Source organism: Esox lucius, chromosome 12 (genome assembly GCF_011004845.1).
Source record: "Esox lucius isolate fEsoLuc1 chromosome 12, fEsoLuc1.pri, whole genome shotgun sequence".
NCBI classification, from domain to species: domain Eukaryota; kingdom Metazoa; phylum Chordata; class Actinopteri; order Esociformes; family Esocidae; genus Esox; species Esox lucius.
Genome location: NC_047580.1, coordinates 2,707,113 through 2,732,624, shown reverse-complemented (window position 1 = coordinate 2,732,624; position 25,512 = coordinate 2,707,113). Strand labels below are relative to the sequence as shown.

The window sequence follows — 25,512 nt, the reverse complement described above, 5'->3', positions numbered from 1 at the left end:
TGAGACAAAGATAAATCATATAAGAACTTTTTCACTATTCTTTTCCACTTTTAATATGACCTATAATGTGAACACTTCAATTGAAAAACAAACTGAAATCTTCGAGGGGGAAAAATGAAAAAATAAAAACCTTACAATAACCTGGTTGCATAAGTGTGCACAACCTCTCATAACTGGGGATGTGGCTGTGTTCAGAATTAACCAATCACATTCAAACTCATGTTAAAAATAAGTCACTACACACCTGCCATCATTTAAAGTGACTCTGATTAATCACAAATAAAGTTCAGCTGTTTTAGTAGGATTTTCCTGACATTTTCTTAGTTGCATCTCAGAGCAAAAGCCATGGTCCGCAGAGAGCTTCCAAAGCATTAGAGGGATCTCATTGTTGAAAGATATCAGTCAGGAGAAGGGTACAAAATAATTTCCAAAGCATTAGATATACCATGGAACACAGTGAAGACAGACATCATCAAGTGGAGAAAATATGGCACAACAGAGACATTACCAAATATATGAAAAGACAAGAAGAAAACTGGTCAGCGAGGCTTCCACGAGGCCTAAAGCAAAATTTAACTGTAGGAATTTCTGGCAAGTACTGGCTGCGTGCTACATGTGACAACAATCTCCCGTATTCTTCATATGAATGGGCTATGGGGTAGGATGTCAAGACGGAAGCCTTTTGTTACAAAGAAAAACATACAAGCCCGGCTGAAATTTGCAAAAACAAACATCAAGTCCCCCAAAAGAATGTGGGAAATATTTGGCACAAAACCTTCAGGTGTCCGTTAGAAAACTGAAGATGAAGAGGAAGTTCACCTTTCAGCACGACAATGACACAAAGCACACATCCAAATCCACAAAGCGTGGCTTCACCAGAAGAAGATTAACGTTTTGGAATGGCCCAGCCAGAGCCGAGACCTGAATCTAATTGAACATCTGTGGGGTGATCTGAAGAGGGCTGTGCACAAGAGATAGTCCTCGCAAATAGATTTGGAGCGCCTTTGCAAAGAAGAGTGGCCGAATAGTGCCACGTAAAGATGTGCCATGCTAATAGACTCCTACCCAAAAAGACGGAGTGCTGTAATAAAATCAAAAGGTGCTTCAACAAAATGTTAGTTTAAGGGTGTGCACACTTATGCAACCAGGTTATTGTGAGTTTTTTATTTTTTATTTTCCACCCTCAAAGATTTCAGTTGGTTTTTCAATTGAATTGTTCACATTATGGGTCACATTAAAGGTGGAAAAAGTTCTGACATGATTTATCTTTTTCTCATTCTTTTACATCACAAGAACATGGCATTTTAACAGGGGTGTGTAGACTTCTTATATCCACTGTATTTCACAAAGAATTACAAAATATTATGGTGTGTGCAAGGTGTGAGCTAGAAAGCAGTTCAAACATTCATCTGATTGTGACCTCTTTCATTAGTGATTTATTTAAGTGTGTGGGTAATGACATCTACGCAATGTGATTGTTCAAAGGGAAACTCTGAACCCTGTTTTTGCCCTGCCTCTTTATATATATTCAAGTGAAAATATGCGGGGGTTCTAAAACACTTTTTTGGGCAAAGGTAAAACATTTTGGGTGCTACAACTTTTCAAATGTATTTGGGCAGGGGGAATTAGGAGAATCACCAAGTCATCACCACTGTCGCCTGAATCCATCTCTTGAGATGATAACTGAGTAAATTTGCAGGAGCCTCTTACATAAGTGGCAAATACATTTGCTCGATTTCCTACTAAAACCCAAAATATAAATTTTCCAACAAATTCAGACAATAAGTCTAAATGGACAACTATAATAAAACATTGTTTTGCATGGATTATTTTTAGTGATAGTTAACTTGGGCCTACCTTCTGCAGTAGCTGAGAACCAGAGTACTTGGCTGAGATGGATTTTATCTCTCCTCCAAACGCTGAGGCCCACAACTTGACCCTGCATGGACAACAGAGACAGGGATTTTTTTTCTCCAAAAAAAGACACAAAAACACACATGACATTTTCTTTGTTATACGCAGGACATATATAGATGCACATGATCGCGGCCCATGTACATCGCAAGGCCCAGCGTCTACCCAGTTTTTGCAAATTAGCAGTAATTTACTTAACAGTTCTTAGTTTATTCACTCAATAGAGTTTAACATACACTATACAGTCGACAAGAACTCCTGGACATTGGAGCATGATGCACAGAAATAGTTAACTTCCACCGGAGATCGCAAAGACACCCCAGGAGACGCTAGTAACATCGCCGACTGGTAGTGCCTGGAGGCGGCATCGAGATTGTTAGAAATCAGCTGTTTCGTGCAGTGGTTGAAATAATGATTGTGTACCCGGTCGTCAAGGGAGAGAGTAGTTCAATTATTTATTGCAGCATTTGATAGTCTATAGTTCATGATGTTACAGACTCTGTCTTCATTCACAATTTCTTACGAACTCAATCTCATCTCACTCAATCTCAGAGAAACTTCTCATCTCACTCAATCCGGTCGTACCTCAGCTTTATAGACATCCCAACCTGCAATACACATAAGCCCATTGGCTATTTACTGTCGTGTTTGAATGAACGTGACTTCCAGTGTACAGATAAAGAGATGGTCTTTTGTTATCTAAACATAACAAGCATACACTTCAACAAGATCGTAAACAAAGGTGAGGGAAACGTGTAGGCATCCAGGCTAGGGTAATGTTTCCCCCATCGGCCTTCACTACTTAGCCTTTTCCTCGCTAATGTACGGTCACTGGCGAACAAAATGGACGAAATACAACTGAGAATCCTCTAACATAAATGGATAATGGATTGTAGCGTCATAACTTTATCGGAAATGTGGCTTAACAAAAACATTCCCGACAACGTCATTGAGCTGGAAAGGGTGTGCCTTCTTCAGAGCTGATCGGACCGTAGAGGACTCCAGTAAGACCAGAGGAGGTGGGCTGTGCATTTATGTAAACAAAACATGGTGTGCATACCCTGACATAACTGGGAGTCACTGCTCAACCAATCTGAAGTACCTGATGATTACGTGCTTGCCTTTTTACTTACCTTGAGAGTTTACATCTATTGTTGTTATGGCAGTCAACATACCCCCGGATAATAATGCTAAACTAGCAATTAAAGAATTGGAGGCTGCCATTAGCAAACAGCAGACAGAACACCCAAATGGTGTTTGTGTGGTTGCAGGGGATTTCAACCATTAAAATTTGAGAACTGTTTTTCCCAAATTCCTCCAAAATGTCTCCTGCCCCACCAGAGAAGATAATACAATAAACCATGTGTATACAGGATATCGTGGAAAAGGTAGTTTTTTCCCCGTAATTCAAATCAAAAAGTGACACCTTCATATATTCTAGATTCATTGAACATAAAGTGAAACATTTCAAGCCTATTATGTTTCAACCTTGATGATTACAGCTTACAGCTCATGGAAATCAAGAATCCAATGTCTCAAAATATTAGAATAAAAAATTTATAATACAGAAATGTCGACGTGAGAGGAGCTCTAATCAGCCAATTAACTCAAAACACCTGCAAAGGTTTCCTAAGTATGTTAATTTATGCACTCAATACGTGGTCGGGCTCCTTTTGCACTAATTACTGCATCAATGCGGCGTGGCGTGGAGGCATTCAGCCTGTGGCACGGCTGAGGTGTTATGGAAGCCCAGGTTGCTTTGAAAGGGGCCTTAAGCTTGTGTGTTTTGTTGGGTCTTGTGTACAGATGTCGCTCATCTAATTATGCTGCGGTATACCGTGGCATGTTGCGGTACCATGCAGCACTGACAAAAACATAAAATGAAGAATGTCGACACCCGCCTGAAATTGCTGTTATCGAAGTGTTTACTGCTTTTAATTCAATCGTGCCTGTTTTCATATGGCCATAACAAAACATTAAAATGGCAGAATATTGTCTACTATAATCTTATTCATGGACTGCTATGTTGCTGTGTTTGATTCCATAAACTCCCAACTGTCACGCTACCACAACCTCTGACATTACTGAATCGTAATTTCGATTTTTTGTTTATTTAGTTTCTCTTTATAATATTTAGTTTCTCTAACAATATTTAGTTTCTCTAATAATAAAAAAAAACGTCATGAATAAGATTGCAATACTAAGTTTAGGGGGTAAAACCGATTTTGTCCCGCTGCATGTGATCAACATGGCACTTCATTCTCATTGTTAAGTTAATTCGTATTCAACCACAAGGAGCACAATCCTTTATCTGGGTTTATCGCCCATTAAGAGTGATTTATGCCTGCCTGGGTACTATCTGGCCAGCAATTTTTGGTCTAAGATGTGTGCTTCTATCATAATTAAAAACCAATGATAAATGCAGTAGTCAGATTTGTATATTTTTCTGTTACCTTGAAGCAATTTGATTTCAGAAACACATCTTGGCTAACTAATCTAGTAGAATGCCCTATTATCGGCATACTGGTGTAGTCTTCTCTGAAGTGTCTATTAGTAAGTTGTAGCTAGCTTTCATGCCTTCCAGTTAAGAAAACAATTACTGATCACTTTGATATTACATGATGTCTAATCTGTCGCACGAATCGAATTACACGAATTGCAACTTGTCTAAAACAAGATTTTTTTTAAATAAAATAAATAAAAATGTAACCTCCAAACATTTATATAAAAAATGGTCGTGGACTAGCTGAAAGGGTATATTGATTAGCAAAACGTAAAGTTGCTTTCTAGTGCATTTACATTTTGAATGTGAAAAGATTCACTTCTCTGACCACTAGAAATGGCCGATAGTGGGGGTGGCGGATAGTAGGGAGATCTTAGCTACAATTTATAGAAGAGAGCTCGCTTTGGATGAGCGAGATGTTCAAAGCATAAACTCTATGAACATGCTGCCAAATGAACACGATTCTATACAATTTCTATATAATGTTTAAGGAGTTTAATATGCGATTGCATGATTGACGAAAAAAGAAATTACAGAGAAAATATATTTCCTGATATAGTCTATGTATTTATTAAGCGGGGGCTAATTTATATTAAATAGGCCTAGCGAAGTCGCTGGGTCTATACAAATAGACAAACTCTAAACTCACAAACTGAAAACCTTTAGAGACTATTTGCCTGTTTGTTTTAAACCTTTAAAAATATTCAATGAGTTTGTTAGCTCTCACGTTGGATGCACTGAGCAGGCTAGATACTGAGCCATGGGGAGCAGAAAAGAACTGTCAAAAGACCTGCGTAACAAGGTAATAGAACTTTATAAAGATGGAAAAGGATACAAAAAAATATCCAAAGCCTTGCAAATGCCAGTCAGTACTGTTCAATCATTAATTAAGAAGTGGAACATTTCATGTGTGGGAGCTGTAAAAGCATGGGGAATCTTGAATGAATGCAGCATGTTATCAGAAAAGACAATTTGCATTATTCTGCATGAAAGCAGCGCATGGGACACTCTTGGACTTTCAAGCACGACAATGATCCTAAGCACAAGGCCAAGTGGTTACAGCAGAAAGAGGTGAAGGTTCTGCAGTGGTCATCACAGTCTCCTGACCTTAAAATCATCAAGCAACTCTGGAGAGATCTCAAACATGCAGTTTGTGCAATACAACCAAAGACTTTGCATGACCTGGAGGCATTTTACCAAGACAAATGGGCAGCTATACCACCTGCAAGAATTCGGGGCCTCATTGAACAACTATTACCAAAAGACTGCATGCTGTCATTGATGATAAAAGGGGCAATACACAGTAATAAGAACTAAGGGTATGCAGACTTTTGAACAGGGGTCAGTTAATTTTTTTCCTTTGATGACATGTTTTGTTTTATGATCGTGCCATTCTGTTATGACTTACAGTTGAATGTGGATCCCATAAGAAATAAAAGACGTGTTTCGCCTGCTCACTCATGTTTTTTTTTACAAATGGTTAATCAACTCAAAAAGAACAAAAGCCTTGGATACCAAGAAAATAATTAATGTGCTCGCCGTGAACCACAAAAACAGGCACATTGTCCTTCTATGAACAAAACAACTTGAAAAAGTACTGGCTATATAATAGCGTTATTATTCTTTAGCCTTTCAGTGTTTGTGCATTGTATTAGTTAGTTAAATGCGGAGCACTTAATATTTGAAATCACATTGTTTGCAATGTTGCACGTTGAAATAATATAGCCTATATTTTGTTGCTTTTTGGCTGCATGATTGAGACTTTTTTTGTTTAACATAATTCCAATCAAGTACATTTACTGTTTTAATTTATACATGCTATAAAAATGCTTAATTTTCTTGGCATCCGATAGGCCGTGTGTATCTGAAATGCTCTATGTTTTGTTCTTGTATATAATAAATCATTATAGGCCTAGACTTCATGCAATTTAGTTATTTGTTGTACTTTATGTGCAGTCTGTACTCTGTACTGTATGCTATCCTTCGAGTGTTGTGCGAAAACAGAGTAGCAAAAACGAAAGGCAGTCATTTATTACTATCTGACCTTTACTCAAAGAAATGAATTGCCAAATTTGACCTAATGCCTAAATAAACTTTACATGATGTATAGCAAAATATTCATTCACAATTCTCATATATAGATTATATAGCGGTCAATTGGAGTGCATGCTCTTAAAACTGATTAAGCAATTTAACAGCATTTTCTGTCAATGGTGCAGATTTTGTCTATAAGTCATTAAGTATTAGGCCTACATGTTTGAGATCGTAGCAATAGTCACTTCAGCGCTCGTTGAAGCCAATGTCAGCACCTCCACACATCAAGATAGTACCCCCTTATTACCTCCTGTGAACATCATCAGAATAAGTTCAAAACAAAAACAAGACGATTGGATTTATTCTGAAGAATTTATGTGGTGTATTTCAATGTAATTTGTTTTTAGAGCCAAATAAAAATGCCATAGTGTGTGTTGTTTGAAGTTATAGCTTTTTTTGTATTCCTATCAAAAGACCTGAAATAAAAACACATTATTGTATTCCTAAAATTCACTTGACATTTAAAGCAAACATATCCTGTAATTCATTATTTTTTTAGACTACAATGCTAACAAAGCTAAACCACATGGATACTAGGGTTCTGACAGGCCTAGCGGCTCTAGACTAGTGTACATCATGTTGAAATATTTTTTTGTAAAATATAGTTTAGTTGTAGAAGCAGAAAATGCAGCATCATATTTTTTGTTTTATAGTTTGTGCTAGGTTTCATAGTTTACCCAAGTCAACAGAAAAAAGCCAGTCATAATACGGATATAATCATTTTGTTTCTCCAACAACTTAACTCTCATTTTTAAGCTATATTCAATGTTGAAATTTGACAGGAAGATCAATCAATCAAATGTATTTATGAAGCCCTTTTTACAACAGCAGTTGTCACAAAGTGCTTTACAGAGACACCCGGCCTTAAACCCCAAGGAACAAACAACAGTAGTGTAGGATTTCAGTGGCTAGGAAAAACTCCCTAAGAAGGCCATCCATCCATCATCCTCCGCTTATCCGGGGCCGGGTCGCGGGGGCAGCAGTCTAAGCAGGGATGCCCAGACTTCCCTCTCCCCAGACACTTCCTCTAGCTCTACCGGGGGGACACCGAGGCGTTCCCAGGCCAGCCGGGAGACATGGTCCCTCCAGCGTGTCCTAGGTCTTCCCCGGGGTCTCCTCCCAGTGGGACGGGACCGGAACACCTTCCCAGGAAGGCGTTCCGGAGGCATCAGAAACAGATGCCCAAGCCACCTCAGCTGACCCCTCTGGATGTGGAGGAGCAGCGGCTCTACTCTGAGCTCCTCCCGGGTGACCGAGCTTCTCACCCTATCTATAAGGGATCGCCCGGCCACCCTGCGGAGGAAGCTCATTTCGGCCGCCTGTATCCGGGATCTTGTCCTTTCGGTCATTACCCAAAGCTCATGACCATAGGTGAGAGTAGGAACGTAGATTGACCGGTAAATCGAGAGCTTCGCCTTGCGGCTCAGCTCTTTCTTCACCACGACAGACCGATACATCGACTGCATTACTGCAGAAGCTGCACCGATCCGTCTGTCAATCTCCCGTTCCATCCTTCCCTCACTTGTGAACAAGACCCCTAGATACTTAAACTCCTCCACTTGAGGCATGCACTCTCCACCAACCTGAAGTGGGCAAGCCACCCTTTTCCGACTGAGGACCATGGCCTCGGATTTGGAGGTACTGATTCTCATCCCCACCGCTTCACACTCGGCTGCAAACCGTCCCAGCGCATGCTGAAGGTCCTGGTTAGAAGGGGCCAACACGACAACATTATCTGCAAAGAGCAGAGACGAAATTGTGTGGTCCCCAAACCTGACACCCTCCGGCCCCTGGCTGCGCCTAGAAATTCTGTCCATAAAAATTATGAACAGAACCGGTGACAAAGGGCAGCCCTGCCGGAGTCCAACATGCACTGGGAACAAGTCTGACTTACTGCCGGCAATGCGGACCAAGCTCCTGCTTCGGTTGTACAGGGACCTGACAGCCCTTAGCAAAGGACCCAGGACCCCATATTCCCGAAGCACCCTCCACAAGATGCCGCGAGGGACACAGTCTTCTCCAAGTCCACAAAACACATGTGGATTGGTTGGGCAAACTCCCATGAACCCTCCAACACCCCGTAGAGGGTATAGAGCTGGTCCAGTGTTCCACGGACGAAAACCACACGGTTCCTCCTGAATCTGAGGTTCTACTATCGGCCGTATTCTCCTCTCCAGAACCCTGGCATAGACTTTCCCGGGGAGGCTGAGAAGTGTGATCCCCCTATAGTTGGAACACACCCTCCGGTCCCCCTTCTTAAAAAGAGGGACCACCACCCCGGTCTGCCATCCCAGAGGCACTGTCCCCGACCGCCACGCGATGTTGCACAGGCGTGTCAACCAAGACAGCCCCACAACATCCAGAGACTTGAGGTACTCAGGGCGGATCTCATCCACCCCCGGTGCCTTGCCACCGAGGAGTTTCTTGACCACCTCTGTGACTTCAGCCTGGGTGATGGACGAGTCCACCTCTGAGCCCTCATCCTCTGCTTCCTCAATGGAAGACGTGACAGCGGGATTGAGGAGATCCTCGAAGTACTCCTTCCACCGCCCGACGACATCCTCAGTTGAGGTCAACAGCTGCCCACCTCTACTCTAAAAAGCGTTGGTAGGGCACTGTTTCCCTCTCCTGAGGCGCCGGATGGTTTGCCAGAATCTCTTCGAGGCCAGCCGATAGTCCTTCTCCAGGGCCTCACCGAACTCTTCCCAGGCCCGAGTTTTTGCCTCCACAACCACCCGGGCTGCAGCCCGCTTGGCCTGTCGGTACCCGTCAGCTGCCTCAGGAGTCCCACAAGCCAACCAGGCCTGATAGGACTCCTTCTTCAGCTTGACGGCATCCCTTACTTCCGGTGTCCACCACCGGGTTCGGGATTGCCGCCTCAACAGGCACCGGAGACCTTACGGCCACAGCTCAGAGCGGCCGCTTCGACAATGGCGGTGGAGAACATGGTCAACTCGGACTCAATATCTCCAGCCTCCCTCGGGATCCAGTCGAAGCTCTGCCGGAGGTGGGAGTTAAAGATCTCTCTGACAGGAGACTCGGCCAGACGTTCCCAGCAGACCCTTATAGTACGCTTGGGCCTGCCGAGTCTGTCCAGCTTCCTCCCCCGCCATCGGATCCAACTCACCACCAGGTGGTGATCAATTGACAGCTCTGCCCCTCTCTTCACCCGAGTGTCCAAGACATACGGCCGCAGGTCAGATGAGACGACAACAAAGTCGATCATCGACCTGCGGCCTAGGGTGTCCTGGTGCCACGTGCACTGATGGACACCCTTATGCATGAACATGGTGTTCGTTATGGACAAACTGTGACTAGCACAGAAGTCCAATAACTGAACACCACTCGGGTTCAGATCAGGGGGGCCGTTCCTCCCAATCACGCCCCTCCAGGTGTCACTGTCGTTGCCCACGTGGGCGTTGAAGTCCCCCAGTAGAACGATAGAGTCCCCAGTCGGAGCACTTTCCAGCACCCCTCCCAGAGACTCCAAGAAGGTCGGGTACTCTGCACTGCTGTTCGGCCCATAGGCACAAACAACAGTGAGAGACCTATCCCCGACCCGTAGGCGCAGGGAAACGACCCTCTCGTTCACCGGGGTAAACTCCAACACATGGCGGCAGAGCTGGGGAACTATAAGCAAACCCACACCAGTCCGCTGCCTCTCACCATGGGCAATTCCAGAGTGGTGAAGAGTCCATCCTCTCTCAAGGAGTGTGGTTCCAGAGCCCAAGCCGTGCGTAGAGGTGATCCCGACTACCTCTAATCGGAACCTCTCAACCTCACGCACGATTTCAGGCTCCTTCCCCGCCAGCGAGGTGACATTCCACGTCCCTAGAGCTAGTTTCTGTGTCCAGAGATCGGGTTGTCTAGGCCCCTGCCTTCGACTGCCGCCCGATTCTCTTCGCACCGGCCCCTTATGGTCCCTCCTGTGGGTGGTGAGCCCACGGGAAGGCGGCCCCACGTCGCCTGTTCGGGCTGAGCCCGGCCGGGCTCCATGGGGGAAGGCCCGGCCACCAGGCGCTCGCATACGAGCCCCAACCCCGGGCCTGGCTCCAGGGTGGGGCCCCGGCTGCGCCATACCGGGCGACGTCACGGTACTCAAAATCTTATACATCATTAAGGGGGTTTTGAACCGCTCTTAGTCTGACCCGTCGCCTAAGACCTGTTTGCCTTGGGAGACCCTACCAGCTCCTAGGGTCACTCGGGTACTCAAACCCCTCCACCACGTTAAGGTGGCAGTTCTTGGAGGGGCCCTAAGAAGGCCGAATTTTATAAAGAAACCTAGAGAGGACCCAGGCTCAGAGGGGTGACCAGTCCTCTTCTGGTTGTGCCGGGTGAGATATTAAGAGTCCAATTGGAATAATTTAGAAATTTCTCTGGGCTAAATCCAGAGTCTATTTGATTTTAGACTAGGTCAAAAGTATGACCAGGTGGACAAGGACAGGGACAGCAAGGGGCCCCCCAAACCAGGTACTCAGGTGTGGACCAGGACCTCATCTCCTCCTAAAATTTAAAACTGGAGGAGACAGAAAAGTTAGAAAGTGCATTCCTCATATCCCCCAGCACAATAACATAGCAGCGTATCACCTTGGAACTGAGACGGGGGGGTCCGGCGACACAGTGGCCCTACCCGGGGGAGGCCCCGGACAGGGCCCAACAGGCAGGAAATCAATCCACCCACATTGCCAGGCATCAACCAAAGGGACACCCACCAACCGCAACCCCCCTGAATGAGGGCCAAGTATTGCCAGCAGCGTACAGTTGCACAAGTGCGTAACAGAGAGTCAACAACAAGCCAGTGACTCTTCCCCCGAAAGGCATTGGAGGGAGGGCATCCCAGTGGCAAGACAGCGAGGGTGGACAGTATCAAGCCTACTAGTCACCTTCTCGTCCCCGGGCCAGGCTACACCTAATTATAAACCGTGCTGTAGAGATGAGTTTTTAGTAGAAACTTGAAAGTTTGCACTGAGTTTGCATTTCTAACCTTAATTTGCAGATCATTCCACAGTAGTGGAGCTCTATGAGAAAAGGCCCTGCCGCCAGAGAAATTGAAAGGTCTGCCCAATAAGGATTGCCATAAGATGCGTTCTTTTTCTGTACTCCATACTCATAGCTGTGCTTTGTATTATATTATTTATAAAGATAATTAATGTGTTTAAACAAATAGTATTTATTTCTGTGTAGGTTATTAGTGTTTCTTTATAAAAAAAAATATTATAGCAGCGATGAAGACCCAACTGGAAACATTTTGCTTTTAAATTAAACCTGTTAAGTTAGGAGCTGTAATGTTGTAAACATTGTCTGCAACTATCTTCAGATTTTTTTTTTCAATAAATAAAAGAATTTTCAGTGCTCTAGCTCCCCTATGCTTTGGAAATGTGCAATCCCAGCTTGACACAATCTACCGCATGCTGACGCAATCTACCTGATCGCTGTAATTAGATGAGCAACATCTGTATCTCATTTTCATCTTGACAATACCCCATAGATTCTATTGGCTGGCCAATCAAACACAGTAATGCCATGGGCAGCACCCCAGTTTCCTCTCATTTTGGCACTGTGGGCAGGTGCCAAGTCCTGCTGGAAAAGGAAATCAGCATGTCCATAAAGCTTTTCAACAGATGGAAGCATGAAGTGCTCTAAAATCACCTAGATTGCTGCATTGACTCTGGGGTTGATTAACACTGTAGAACAACACCATCAGATGACATGGCAACCCAAATCATCACTGACTGTGGAAACTTCACATTGGACTTCAAGCAACCTGGATTCTATGCCTCTCCACTCTTCCTCCAAACTCTGGGACCTTGATTTCCAAAAGAAATGCAAATTGTACTGTCCTCTGAAGAGAGGACTTTGGACTAGGGCTGTCATGATATCAAATTTTCACTACACGATTATCGTGGCCAAAATAATTCATGGTAACGATATTATTGCGGTATCTATAGAAAGTTTGAAGTACAAAAATGCTGCAGACTCATAATTTAAGCACATGCATCATTTGTCAACGAATAAGCTGTGGAAAAACCGAGAGGAGATTTTGGAAAAATACAATGTCCTTTTTTCGATGTAAATAGGCTTTCAATGCCAGTGCATAGGTCCAGTCTCCTTGTCTATAAGTGACACAAGGTATCGAGAAACTGAGAGGGTTTTTTTGAAAAATAAAACTTTAGTTTTGCCTAGTGAATACGATATTATCATATGTATATTATTAACATGATATCAATATTATTATTTTTTTATATCACAGTTAGCGTTTACAGAGGACACCATCTCCACAGCTTTACATTCTGCTCTGACCCACTTGGACAAAACCAACACCAATGTTAAAATGCTGTTCATCGACTTTAGCTCAGCATTTAACACGATCATCCCCTCTAGGCTGGTCAACAAACTCCAAGACCTAGGGATCAGCCCTTCTCTCTGTAACCACAAGACTGCGTACTGAGCCCGCTGTACACCCTCTTCATCCACGACTGCGTTCCGGTACACAGCTCCAACATCTTCATCAAGTTCACAGACAACGCCACGGTGGTAGGCCTGATCAGTGACAATGATGAGTCAGCCTACAGGGAGGAGGTTAGGTGCCTGGGAGTATGGTGCGCTGATAACCTGTCACTCAATCCAAAGAAAACCAAGGAGCTCATTGTGGATTACAGGAAGTCTAAAGGCTGCAGTCACGCCCCAGTTCTCATCAATGGCACTGAGGTAGATGGTGTGTCCAGCTTTCTAATTCAATATTATTGGGCTACATCTCTACAATACAGGCTAAAGCTCTGTCAGATATTCAGTCGTTCCAATTATTCCAATAACCCTGAACCTTCCAGAATCTGTCTATTTATCTGAACATAACCCAAAATCGAAGAATGTGTTAGACTTTTCGGTTATTTGTTTTATTCATGTTTTTAATTTATCTCAAAAAGGGTATTAACATTGTTGTATAAAAAAATCAAGATATCCGTAGCTTTTCGCGTGTACACTAAATCTGCAGTAGTGTGATGTTTTGCTCACCAGTTTAGGCTATCCCCATTTAATGATACCTTTATTGATTTTACAGATGCTAATTAACTTATAGGCTGTATCTTTACATACGCTAATTAGTGTATTTAGCATTAATTAGCTATTAGGCTGTATCTTTTGAACCGTTCGTGCTACAGACACGGAACCAACTGTTTCACACGTTTAGGCTATCCCCACTGCAACTTATGAAAAAAGTATTGATTTTTCATATGCTAAATAACATATTTACCATGAATTATCTATTAGGCTGTATTTTTTTAAATATTTCAAGCTACAGACACAAAACCAACTTTGTTTCATCAGTTTAGGCTATCCCTACTTCAAATGAGTTTTTCAATTTTACGTATGCTAATCAACAAAACTAGCCTTAATTAACTACTAGACTGTAACTCTTGAACCGTTGAAGCTACAGACACTAAACTGACTGTTTCACCAGTTTAGCTATCCCAACTTAAAATTATGAAACGTTTATCAATTTTCCTTAAGCTAATTAGCGTAGTTTGCGTTAATTTACTCTTAGGCTGTATCTTTTGAACTGTTTGAGCTACAGACACTAAACAGAGTTTGTTTCACCAGTTTAGGCTATCCCCAGTTCATATAAAGACACGTTTATTGATTTTACCTATGCTGACTAGCGTAATTAGCTATAATTAATTATTAGGCTGCATCTTCTGTTACAGACACAAAATCAACTTTGTTTCACACGTTTAAGCTATCCCCAGTGCAAATTATGAAACAGTATATGATTTTACATATGCTGATTAGCGTAATTAACGTTGACTACTATCCTGTATCTTTTGAACCATTCGTGCTACAGACACGAAACCAATGTTGTTTCACCCGTTTAAGCTATCTCCACTGCATATTATGAAAGGGTTACTGATTTTATGTATGCTAATTTGCATAATTAGTGTTCAATAACAGATGTCGCTTGTTTAATTACAGCGTTTTCTTACCGTCAACATACGGTAGATTCGGTAGATTGCATCAAACTGTGATTGTACTATTCCAAAAACATGGGGGAGCTAGAATGCTGAAAATGCTATTTTCGTTTTCTAAATGAGCTATCAAACAGGTTTTAAATAGCCATACTGCATAATAGCCTACATTTAAACAGCAATAAAACACAAATTCTATGATCCAACAAATGTTTTATTTAAATTAGTCAGCATAATGAACTATTCACAAACTTTGGGAACTGAGCATACAGTATAGGCTACACCAGACATTGCTGATCACATTGTCTTCTGGGTTCATTTTCTTAATTGATCCTCTTCCTCTTTTTAACATCAAGCCATAATCGTGGCAAGCGAATTGTGCCGTTCGCTTGCCAGACTCCAACCTTTATACTAATAATTGGGCAAACGGATTCTAAAATCAACTCCTAATAAATTGTATACAAATACGAATATGAAATCGCACCAGTAAAAATTATTTTGATTGAGCATTAAAATAGCCAAAATTGCAGCTTTCTGCGCTTTTGAAACCACACATGTTCAAATTGCAATTCCAGATTATTAGTATAAAGGCTGGCGCTCTTACAACACATTTTCCCTTTTGCTATTTTAAGACAATAAAGGTTTACAATTCAAATGTCCAGCTGTATGTCTCAAATTGTTCAATCAAACTATACAACACATAGTTCTGTTATGTCCCTCACTCGTCCCAATTTATGTGAGTATGCTTAAAACATCCCAATTCCGTGATGGCTCTATGACTAACGAAAGTAATAGCCACAACCCAATAAAGTAACAACATGAGCGGGTCGGGGAAATGATAATCAGAAAAATAATTATGCCAAAATTTTTAACTTAAAGTATTTAAATTACATGTAAATTTCCTATCTAATTTTATTACATAAGTTAAATGTAAAGCGTCACATTAAATGCAATGTTTTTCTATCATGTTGAGTTTGTGAGAATGAATTAAAAAACCTTTTCAGATTTCATTAATTTAATTAATGCAAACATTTACATAAACGTTGTGTTTATTCAATTACTACATATAAAGTTCAGGGGAACTTCTACTTAAACAATGTGCTTATTCAAGTATTATACATAAAGATAAAGAATTTCAAATGGGTGATTCTAACTGAATAAATCCCAAAGCAACAGAAACAGATCTGAAAACGTGTATTGCCAGATCCATTTAAATGCATTTCAAAATTACAAAAACTTTAAATGTATTTGTTCCATTAGCAATTTAAAAGAAAGGGATCCATCAGTAAGACCTTCAATTGCCAAGAAACCAGCATAATGGCAACATTTAACAATGTTTTCCAGTGTACAGTAAAGCTAAAAGTATTTGAGAAAAGGCAAAAGGCTTTCCACTGTATTCAATAACTTGAAAAATATTTCTCTCTTCATCTGAGAAATGTAATAAGATTAACAATGTAAAATTGATTTTTTTTTATTCAACACATACATTTTTATTTGACATATAGGAAATATTCAGGGTGTTAATACCACAGATAAAAATGAATGTACAAGACTTATCATTACATCAAAGATGAAACTCCAAAATTACATTCCATCACTAATAAGCAAACACACCATCTTAAATCCCTCCCTAGATGGCATCATCAAATAACCCCTGATGATATTACATTTGTCCATTTTATCCTTCAGTTTTCAGACTGACTTTCACTGAGGTATCTTAATTGTCACTTAGTAGCATTTAAAGTGGTAATTCAATGACATTTTCATAGACTTAAGTCCCTGTTGATACCTTCGGTCACCTGCTGAACAAATAAATGATTAATCTAACAGTCAGTTCATGAAAGCTGTTATTCCTTTCAATCGACATATGTAACAAAGATAATAGTATCTCAAAGCAAAAAATTGTCACAGGGTCCAAGAGCAGTTTCCTCCACCAAATGCTCCATCCCTCCAACAGATATTAAGAATCAGCAAGTTTACACACAATGAATGTGGCAATAGTAGATGCAGCAACAACAACAAAAAACAAGCTGCACTAGTTTGTTTATAAAACCCCATGAACTAGTGAGGGGGCTTCATTCCAGTGATGTACCAGGTCATCAAAATGGCAATGTCCAACAAGCCATAATGAGGCTAGCTCAACTTTCCAGTGTTGTACTTGGGAGCTCACTGAAGCACCCTCAATAATCACTCCAACATCCTTCTTTGTGAATCACGTAAAGCCCCATGGTGGTCTGTGCGATCTCTCTCTCAGCTTCCTCACTGCTGACGTTCTAATGGTGAAAAGAAAATTTGGACCATTTGAAATAAGGAAAACATTGCAAGTTTAATACTAAAAGCTCACAGTAAAATGCCATAACTAACCAAGTACTCCTTGATGAGTGTTTTCCTGTACTCATTGAAGTAGACAGACTTCTAAGGACACAGTCCCTTTTGAGGTCAACGCCCTCTCTCTGAAGCAGAGATGGGGACAAGTCACACATGGTCAAGTCCAAGCAAGTCTCAAGTCTTAACCATCAAGTCTCGAGTCAAGTCTCAAGTCACAGTTAAATCAAGCAAGTCAAGTCAAGGGTTCACCCTAAGCAAGTCAAGTCGAGTCCTTATAAGTTTCAAGTCAAGTCACAGTACTAAAGAGATGAACACACACACACACTGTCCTCTGTTTCTGACGTGCGCTTGGTGCGAAGCTCGATTTCAAAATCAAATATTTTTCTCCTCCGCGGTACAATTTTTTGGGGGGACGAAGCGGAGGGATCTTGAATCAGCCTGAAGGGGTTGTATTCGCTATAACAACCGCCTCGCTATACCTTATCCCGCTTATTACATGGCTACCTACCAAATAAATCAATAATTGGACACAAAATATTGATTTCAAAAGGAATTTATTGATTTAAAAATGATTGTATTGCTTCCTCTAAAGAAAATAGTCCGTTCCGTCTCTGGTTAGAATCCTGCTGCGTCCATAGCAACGCGCTGTTTTTAATGGCAACGGTCTGTTATCAAGAAATAACACGCATTCTGCACTGGAATTCAGCCAATCCATGTAATAAGGGCTAATAATAACAACCTTATAAACTAATTATTGTGACTGAAAAACAGCCCAATATGTAATTACGCTGTAATAATTCTTGTCTGTATGAGTAAAAAAAAAAAAACCTCTTCGAAATGTTAAGTGCTAGTAATCACATCGGCGCCTCCATGTTAGCCTTTCATGCAGTAAAGATAACTGTTATGGTGTAAGCACAATGCTTTTTAGTTTCCACACGCAGTCCACAAACACTTGAAAATGCGCACATTTAATACAGACATTATGGCCTACGTGTAATAATATGCCCGCTCATTTTAAGATGCCCATCAACATTAAAATTCAGGCTATGCCACTGTTATAGTCAAATTCCCTTACATCTATTTACCAGATGTATTCTGTAATGATAATGGTCACATTTCTAACAAGAAAAAATAAAATAAAATATGCAACCAAGGCCAAATATTGACAAACAAAAGATTAATTCATTACTTAATCGTTATTATCTTAGTGAAACTGAGATTACTTTCTTACCTTTCCTTGTGGTTCTTAAAATGACGAATGAAATTTGATGTTGTTGCATATTTTGCATCTGGCAAATCTTTTTTTATTCACACGGTCCAGTTCAATGTCCTTGTATCCAAACGATACTATTTGTGGAGCTCGACTAACGTTACTGTCTGCCATGTTTGGCGCGGTTTGAATTGTGCAGCGTTAAAGGCACATACGCTGATTAGTGCTGCTGATGTCACAACATATAAAATAATTTTATTGCTGTTTGTTTATTATAAGTTCAAGTCATTGTCGAGTCTTCCACTTCAAGTCAAGTCAAGTCTCAAGTAACTTGTTCTCAAGTCAAAGTCAAGTCAAGTCATTTTCATACTTTAATCAAGCAAGTCACAAGTCCTGAAAATTGTGACTCGAGTCAGACTCGAGTCAAGTCATGTGACTCGAATCCCCCACCTCTGCTCTGAAGGCATATTAAAAATTGAGTTGACACTTTACCAGGACATGACTGATTGGTCAATCAACTTGCCCTGCATAAATCTTTACTGGCCATGGACCATCTGTTATGTCAGACCCGGTTACTGATATAAAAGCTGAAGGATTATTTTAATATACCTGCAATTATTACCTCCCACAGAGATTAATGAGTGTCATGTTTTCCCTGTTACATTTGTCTGTTTGCAGGATCCCTACAAGTTATGTACATATTTGTATAAAACTATGTTGAACTGCATAAAACAATTCTAGGTTTTCAAGGATGGGCGGAACCCAGTTAAAAACAGTGTTAAAATGCACTTGCCTTAGCTATCGAAGCCATGAGGAATCGGATCTTACTTCCAGCAGCTCCTCCTCTATTGCTGAAGACCTTAAGTAAGCTGTGTATTTGTCAAGTTGTGCCAGGAACTTGTCTTGAAGTGGCGAAGTTGTAATACGCATTAATTCTGCATTTGTCTATGAGAGAAACAGTGAAATTAGAGTTAGGGAGACCCAAAAGTGATAACTTTCATGCTTAAAGAATAATTATTTTCTGAGCTGAAAAAATTACAAATAGAGACACTTTGGACTATACAAGGAGACTTGGCACCTGTTCCCATATGGCCATGTTTAAGCAAATCATACTTACTTCTTACTGATGTTCCACACACCTTAAATTCCCACTGTATAATTTTGCAGGAAACTAAGGCTTAGTTAATATAGACCTTGTCATTGCCATCACATGTAACGTTTCTCACCTAAATTGAGAGGTTGCCTACACAAGATTCAACCTACTTTGTTGATTTGGCCCTATGACGCGATACCTGAAAGTAAAGGGAAAATATTACAAGTTAAGTTCCCAACCAGGATAATATTAGCTCTCAAATCGCTAATGTTAATCGCTAGCGTGAGTTACTCATGCTATTTGCTAGCGTAATTCGCTTATACTTCCTGCATACATAAACACATGCCGCTAGCTCTAACCATCAATACTTATTACACTGAATAAATCTACCTATGCTATTCGCTAATGCTTATATTAGGCCACAAATCGCTAATTGCTAGCGCAAATTGCTAATGCTAATTGCTAGCTGGATTCGCTAAAAATTCCATGGCGCTAACCGTTAATATTCATTACATTGTAAATTAACTCAGCTATCTATGTTAATCGCCAATGTCCTAATATTAGGCTAGCGCGATTCACTTACACTCACCTAAAGGATTATAAGGAACACCATACTAATACTGTGTTTGACCCCCTTTCGCCTTCAGAACTGCCTTAAATCTATGTGGCATTGATTCAACAAGGTGCTGAAAGCATTCTTTAGAAATGTTGGCCCATATTGATAGGATAGCATCTTGCAGTTGATGGAGATTTGTGGGATGCACATCCAGGGCACGAAGCTCCCATTCCACCACATCCCAAAGATGCTCTATTGGGTTGAGATCTGGTGACTGTGGGGGCGATTTCAGTACAGTGAACTCTTTGTCATGTTCAAGAAACCAATTTGAAATGATTCGAGCTTTGTGACATGGTGCATTATCCTGCTGGAAGTAGCCATCAGAGGATGGGTACATGGTGGTCATAAAGGGATGGACATGGTCAGAAACATGCTCAGGTAGGCCGTGGCATTTAAACAATGCCCAATTGGCACTAAGGGGCCTAAAGTGTGCCAAGAAAACATCCCCCACACCATTACACCACCACCAGCAGCCTGTACAGTGGTAACAAGGCATGATGCATCCATGTTCTCATTCTGTTTATGCCAAATTCTGACTCTACCATCTGAATGTCTCAACAGAAATCAAGACTCATCAGAACAGGCAACATTCTTCCAGTCTTCAACTGTCCAATTTTGGTGAGCTCGTGCAAATTGTAGCTTCTTTTTCCTATTTGTAGTGGAGATTAGTGGTACCGGTGGGGTCTTCTGCTGTTGTATCCCATCCGCCTCAAGGTTGTGCGTGTTGTGGCTTCACAAATGCTTTGCTGCATACCTCGGTTGTAACGAGTGGTTATTTCAGTCAAAGTTGCTCTTCTATCAGCTTGAATCAGTCGGCCCATTTTCCTCTGACCTCTAGCATCAACAAGGCATTTTCGCCCACAGGACTGCTGCATACTGGATGTTTTTCCCTTTTCACACCATTCTTTGTAAACCCTAGAAATGGTTATGCGTGAAAATCCCAGTAACTGAGCAGATTGTGAAATACTCAGACCGGCCCGTCTGGCACCAACAACAATGCCACGCTCAAAATTGCTTAAATCACCTTTCTTTCCCATTTTGACATTCAGTTTGGAGTTCAGGAGATTGTCTTGACCAGGACCACACCCCTAAATGCATTGAAGCAACTGCCATGTGATTGGTTGATTAGATAATTGCATTAATGAGAAATTGAACAGGTGTTCCTAATAATCCTTTAGGTGAGTGTATATCCAGTACACACATCCCAGCCCCACATACAATCAAATTCCCATTGTATCCGACCCTAAACCAATGTCTATAACATATGTAGTACCAAACATTTACCAAACATCTAGCTCTATCTCTGACCTCTGTTTCTTTCAACTTTACATCCCACACACACATTTTGAAATGGGGAGGGGGGTACCACTATGCGTTTGTGTTTTGCTCTGTAATTAAGTCAAACAGGTCTTGACAATGTTTCTCCTGCTGAAAAATGCATCTTTGTAGCTAGCTAACTAAGTTACAGAAAGGCTGGGAGAGGGGAAACGTGCTGGCTAGCAAAAAAACTGACCATTTTAGACTTGATTAGAACGGACTTGATTTAGATATATTAGGCCAAAAATGAATATATCGAAAATGATATTCGTCTTTGTAAAACATTAAATTGATATTTATCTGAAATTACATAGTGCAATGCTACACCAAATCAGATGGCAAAAGATTGGACTTACCTTATAAGCCACGAAACAACAGTCCTGTTCCCAGTCGGTCAGAATAACGCAAGTCCCTGGCACCGCGCCACTGCCCAGGGTAACATCTGGTTCACATCGCTGACAAACTTGACATTTCGTTTTACTCTTGCACATGCGCATGGCCTGCTTTTGATCTAGTAAAGTATATCTTGAGATAAAATTAACTTGATTTGTTTACATTATGTTCACACTAAGTGTATTAAGTTATGTTTAGTTATTTGAATGAATAAACTATTGATTTAATACTTTTCAGTTACATTATGCTTAAAGAATATATTTTTTTAGTGTAGCCGTGCTGGTACTCTGAACATCAAATTAACCAGTCAGAAACATGAAGATGTGGCATAGAGCCCACTGCAAAAGAATTGTGCAGAATAACGCTTGCTGTTACCCAGTGAGCAATCGATGGCGACCAGCCGGCATTTTGCTGCTGGTGGGCCGCAGGAGGCTATAATGTCCTACAGACATGCAATTTGCATAAACTAATTTGCATCTCAGGCGGCTTTCCATCAGCGGCCCGACTGCATTACGCCGGCTTTTAGCCGCCGAAGAAAGGGCGTGCGCTGTGATTTGCTGTATCTGCTTGTGTTGCCATTTTCTTCCAGCAGAGATGCTATTGTAGCCCTTTTATTCTTGTACTGATTATTTGTACTTTTTTTTTTATATTGTTAAACAATTAAGATACCTTAGTGTACATAATTTTGGTCAACATTGGTAGTTTATGAATATAATAGATTTTGACTTTTGCACTATTGCTTGTGTAAAGGACCTTTGTGTAAATATGTACAGTAAACACATAGAAACAGCTGTCTCTCGCCATTGCTTTCCATAATATTTACACAAACTAATGTCCTTTTTCCACTGCATGGTACCGGCACAACAACTCACCTATTGCCTCGACTTTAATTGCTTCATGGGGGACAGTTCTTCACTGTGTTTAAACACTGCCGTGTCCGTAGATGGCGCCATAGCGAATTTGAATTGCACATAAGGCAAGACAATCACCATTTTGAAAGCCGGGAATCTCACGCTGTAGTACTGTGAAAACTAGTAGGATAATTTTAGTGTCTTGGTTCTTTCGTTCAGGAACAGGAACAATTCTTGTTCCATCATGTGGATAACGTTACTCGTGGCAGTACATTTAGCTAGACTAGCTAAACCTGCACTTGTTACAATTCCATTACTGAGGTTACAATTCCATTACTGAGGTGTCTTGGTGTATCCTCCTTGTTCTTAGCTAGCCTGTGTGTCTTATGCTTCTGATTTTTTTAAACCTCTTTTCTAAACCTTGCTTTCAGGTGATGACGTTTTCTGTAGTTTTGTTCCCAGAGGAGGATGACTGTGTGGCAATAATTCCACGCATGTGGCTCAAAGGGGGACTTTGCTACTGGCCACCAAACAGCATCACCAGAAGGAAGTCCTTCAACCAGGACTTGTTCACCACCTGAAGACACCTGGGAGTCTGTCCCTTATAAGCTCATGCAGGTGAATTGGAAAATGTAATAACAATTTGAAACTTGGAGTGAAAATATGTTTTGCAGGGTAAATGCTTACAAAACCTTCACATTTCCTTGACACGTGAGAGACCGGACGTGTGTATCGCCAGAGGAGCGAAAATCGTTCCAGCGTGGGCCCCTACCACCCCAAAGACGCACATCTACACCACAACACCCTGTGGATTGCAGCCCCGGAGGTATGTGAATTACATGTTGATCTCGTAATTGCTGCATTGTTTACTTGGTATAACGGTGGTTAGAACAACACATGGCATCACAACAGAAAAATGTGTGGCAAAGAAGTCTCCCCTGGGGGTTGAGGATTGGACAGGTGCTAAGCCCTGAATGTATTGTGATCCTAGCAATGCCTCTGGTCAAGGATATCGTTTTTATTTTGTTTCAATTATAATGAATTACTGTGATTCCTTTGATGAATTACATAGGAAACTGGATCATTCTTATGGTTCTATAAAATAATTAGCAAAATGTCTTATTCAGACAGATTCTATGTTTCATATTGTGTTTATCTCCTAAAAAAAGGGAATTTCATGAATAACATTGCAATACTAAGTTTAGAGGTAAAACAGATTTTGTTGCGCTGCATGTGATCAACAAGCCAATGTAATTCACATTAATTCACAGGGAGCGTCGTCTTTTATCTGGAGGTATCGCCCATTAAGAGTGATTTGTTTGAGTGATTTGCGTCTGTCTGGGTACTCTCTGGCCACCTGGCTGTCACAATTATTACATTGCCAGATCAAAATAATCTTTTTGCACAATATTTTTATTTCAAAATCCTGTTTCCAATCTGAATAACGGATTTTATCTATTCTATATTGAATTCTGGAATTTTAATGGCCATATTTGTTGATTTGAAAACAAATGAGTTAATGCGACAAATAAGCGACTAATGCATTTGTTTATGAAATACAGTAATAGAGTAAACTCTGACAGCCTATTTGCCAACTGTAATAAGATGTGTTTTTCTACCATGCCGTACTTCAAAACTATGATCCTAAAAAATAGTTATTTGTATTTTATTATTTCTTAAGATAGTTTAAATGTTTAAACAAATTGTCTTTATTTCTGTGTAGGCTGTTGGTGTATTTCTTTATTAAAACATTTCGTAATTATATCAGTGATGAAGTTGCAACTAGAAACATTTTGCTTTTAAAATCGTTATAACCTGTTATTTTAGGAGAACATTGTGAACATTGTGTGTACTGTATTTACTGTACACCTGAATTAATTAATACATGTAGTTAAAAAGTTTCTCATGTGTCTAATAGTTCATTTTAATCATAATGTAGTGTCCCACTTTACCTAACATTGTCCCACTCAAAAAAAGAATTTTCTTACATAGAAGAATTATTTCTAAGAACACAGGCAATAATATTTTCATTCGTTTATCAGGCCCTACAAATGTACTAAATGAAAATTACACAACACTTAAATTATTAATTTAGAATGTAGTTTTCATTTCATCTCATTGTGATGATGTACTAGGTAAAATAAGAGACTGTGGACCAGTTTGCTACGATCAAAGGATATCGGCATGAATAGCCTTACAAAGTTCTAAAGCATGGTTGCTTGATAAACACAATACATTTGATAAATAAATAAAGGATGATTTACAGTAGTCTACACTGTCACAGTGCCACCCGTGATCAAGCCAGCCTCCCGCCGCTGGCACCGCTTTCACCGTGCCGCATTCACGGTCTCCACTATAGGCTCTGTGCACAAGCGTATATGGACGAACTTCCACTTTAGTCAGGTGTCGGCATATCATTTTCAAGGTTTACTTAAGGCGATCACCCGCGTAGATGTCTCCAAGACCTGCCTAAAATAAGCATTAGTGATGTCCATCGAATTGTTGATGCCTGGTCCCCTGCTCCAACAAGCAAGCGGAACAAGGGATTCAAACTCTACGTATCGAGTTATCTGCACAACTACGAGGGTAAGTAGTTTACTGTGGTGTGCCGGCCGGCTATCGGCTAAGCTAGTTAGCGACGTGTTCCTTTTTAGTGTAGTATTAGGCAGGACAATAGAACGCATAAAAATTCACCCTAGCCTCAAAAACGGCAAAAGAACACTGGCTGAGCTGGAACGCAAGCGCGTCCCCATAGCAAGTGAATTGAAAAGAACCTTCGTTCAGCCTCTTCTAACCTGAATGAAGCTTAAAATTCCATAGCCTCAAAAAAGCACCAAAACAGGTCTCCTCTTTTATTTTACTACTGTAACCTCATTTCACAACAAAACTGAAAAATAACAACTGGCATAGGAAGTAAACATCTGGTCCTATATGGTATTAATGGCGCTTAAACCTGCGTTACGTGGAAGTATAAAAACAAAAACGCCTTTTCTGACTATTTCTAGTGTAGCGTTTGAAGTCATTGAATGGCGCAAGCCATATTTTATTAAAAAGAGGACATTCTCCTGATTAAAATGATGCCCCACTTGTACCTTGAAACTTAAATGAGTCACGTACATTATATTTCTTTTTTTTCCCGTACAACAGCATCACTCATCTTGTTGTGAGTTTAGGTGTTTACTAATGCGGATGAGTATTAGTAAGTAAACCGGAAACTGCAATACCGACTTCTAGA

General features: G+C 40.8%; 1 protein-coding gene across 2 annotated transcripts in view; it reads right to left on the bottom strand.

The window, feature by feature from the left end:
• cacna2d3a (calcium channel, voltage-dependent, alpha 2/delta subunit 3a) overlaps positions 1–25,512 on the bottom strand; it is a 691,437-nt gene that overhangs the window by 647,630 nt on the left and 18,295 nt on the right. For both annotated transcript variants that reach the window (XM_034295715.1, XM_034295716.1), the window contains exon 2: positions 1,858–1,939. In XM_034295715.1, coding sequence (XP_034151606.1) covers positions 1,858–1,939 — 82 coding nt within the window. The remainder of the gene's footprint in view (positions 1–1,857; positions 1,940–25,512) is intronic.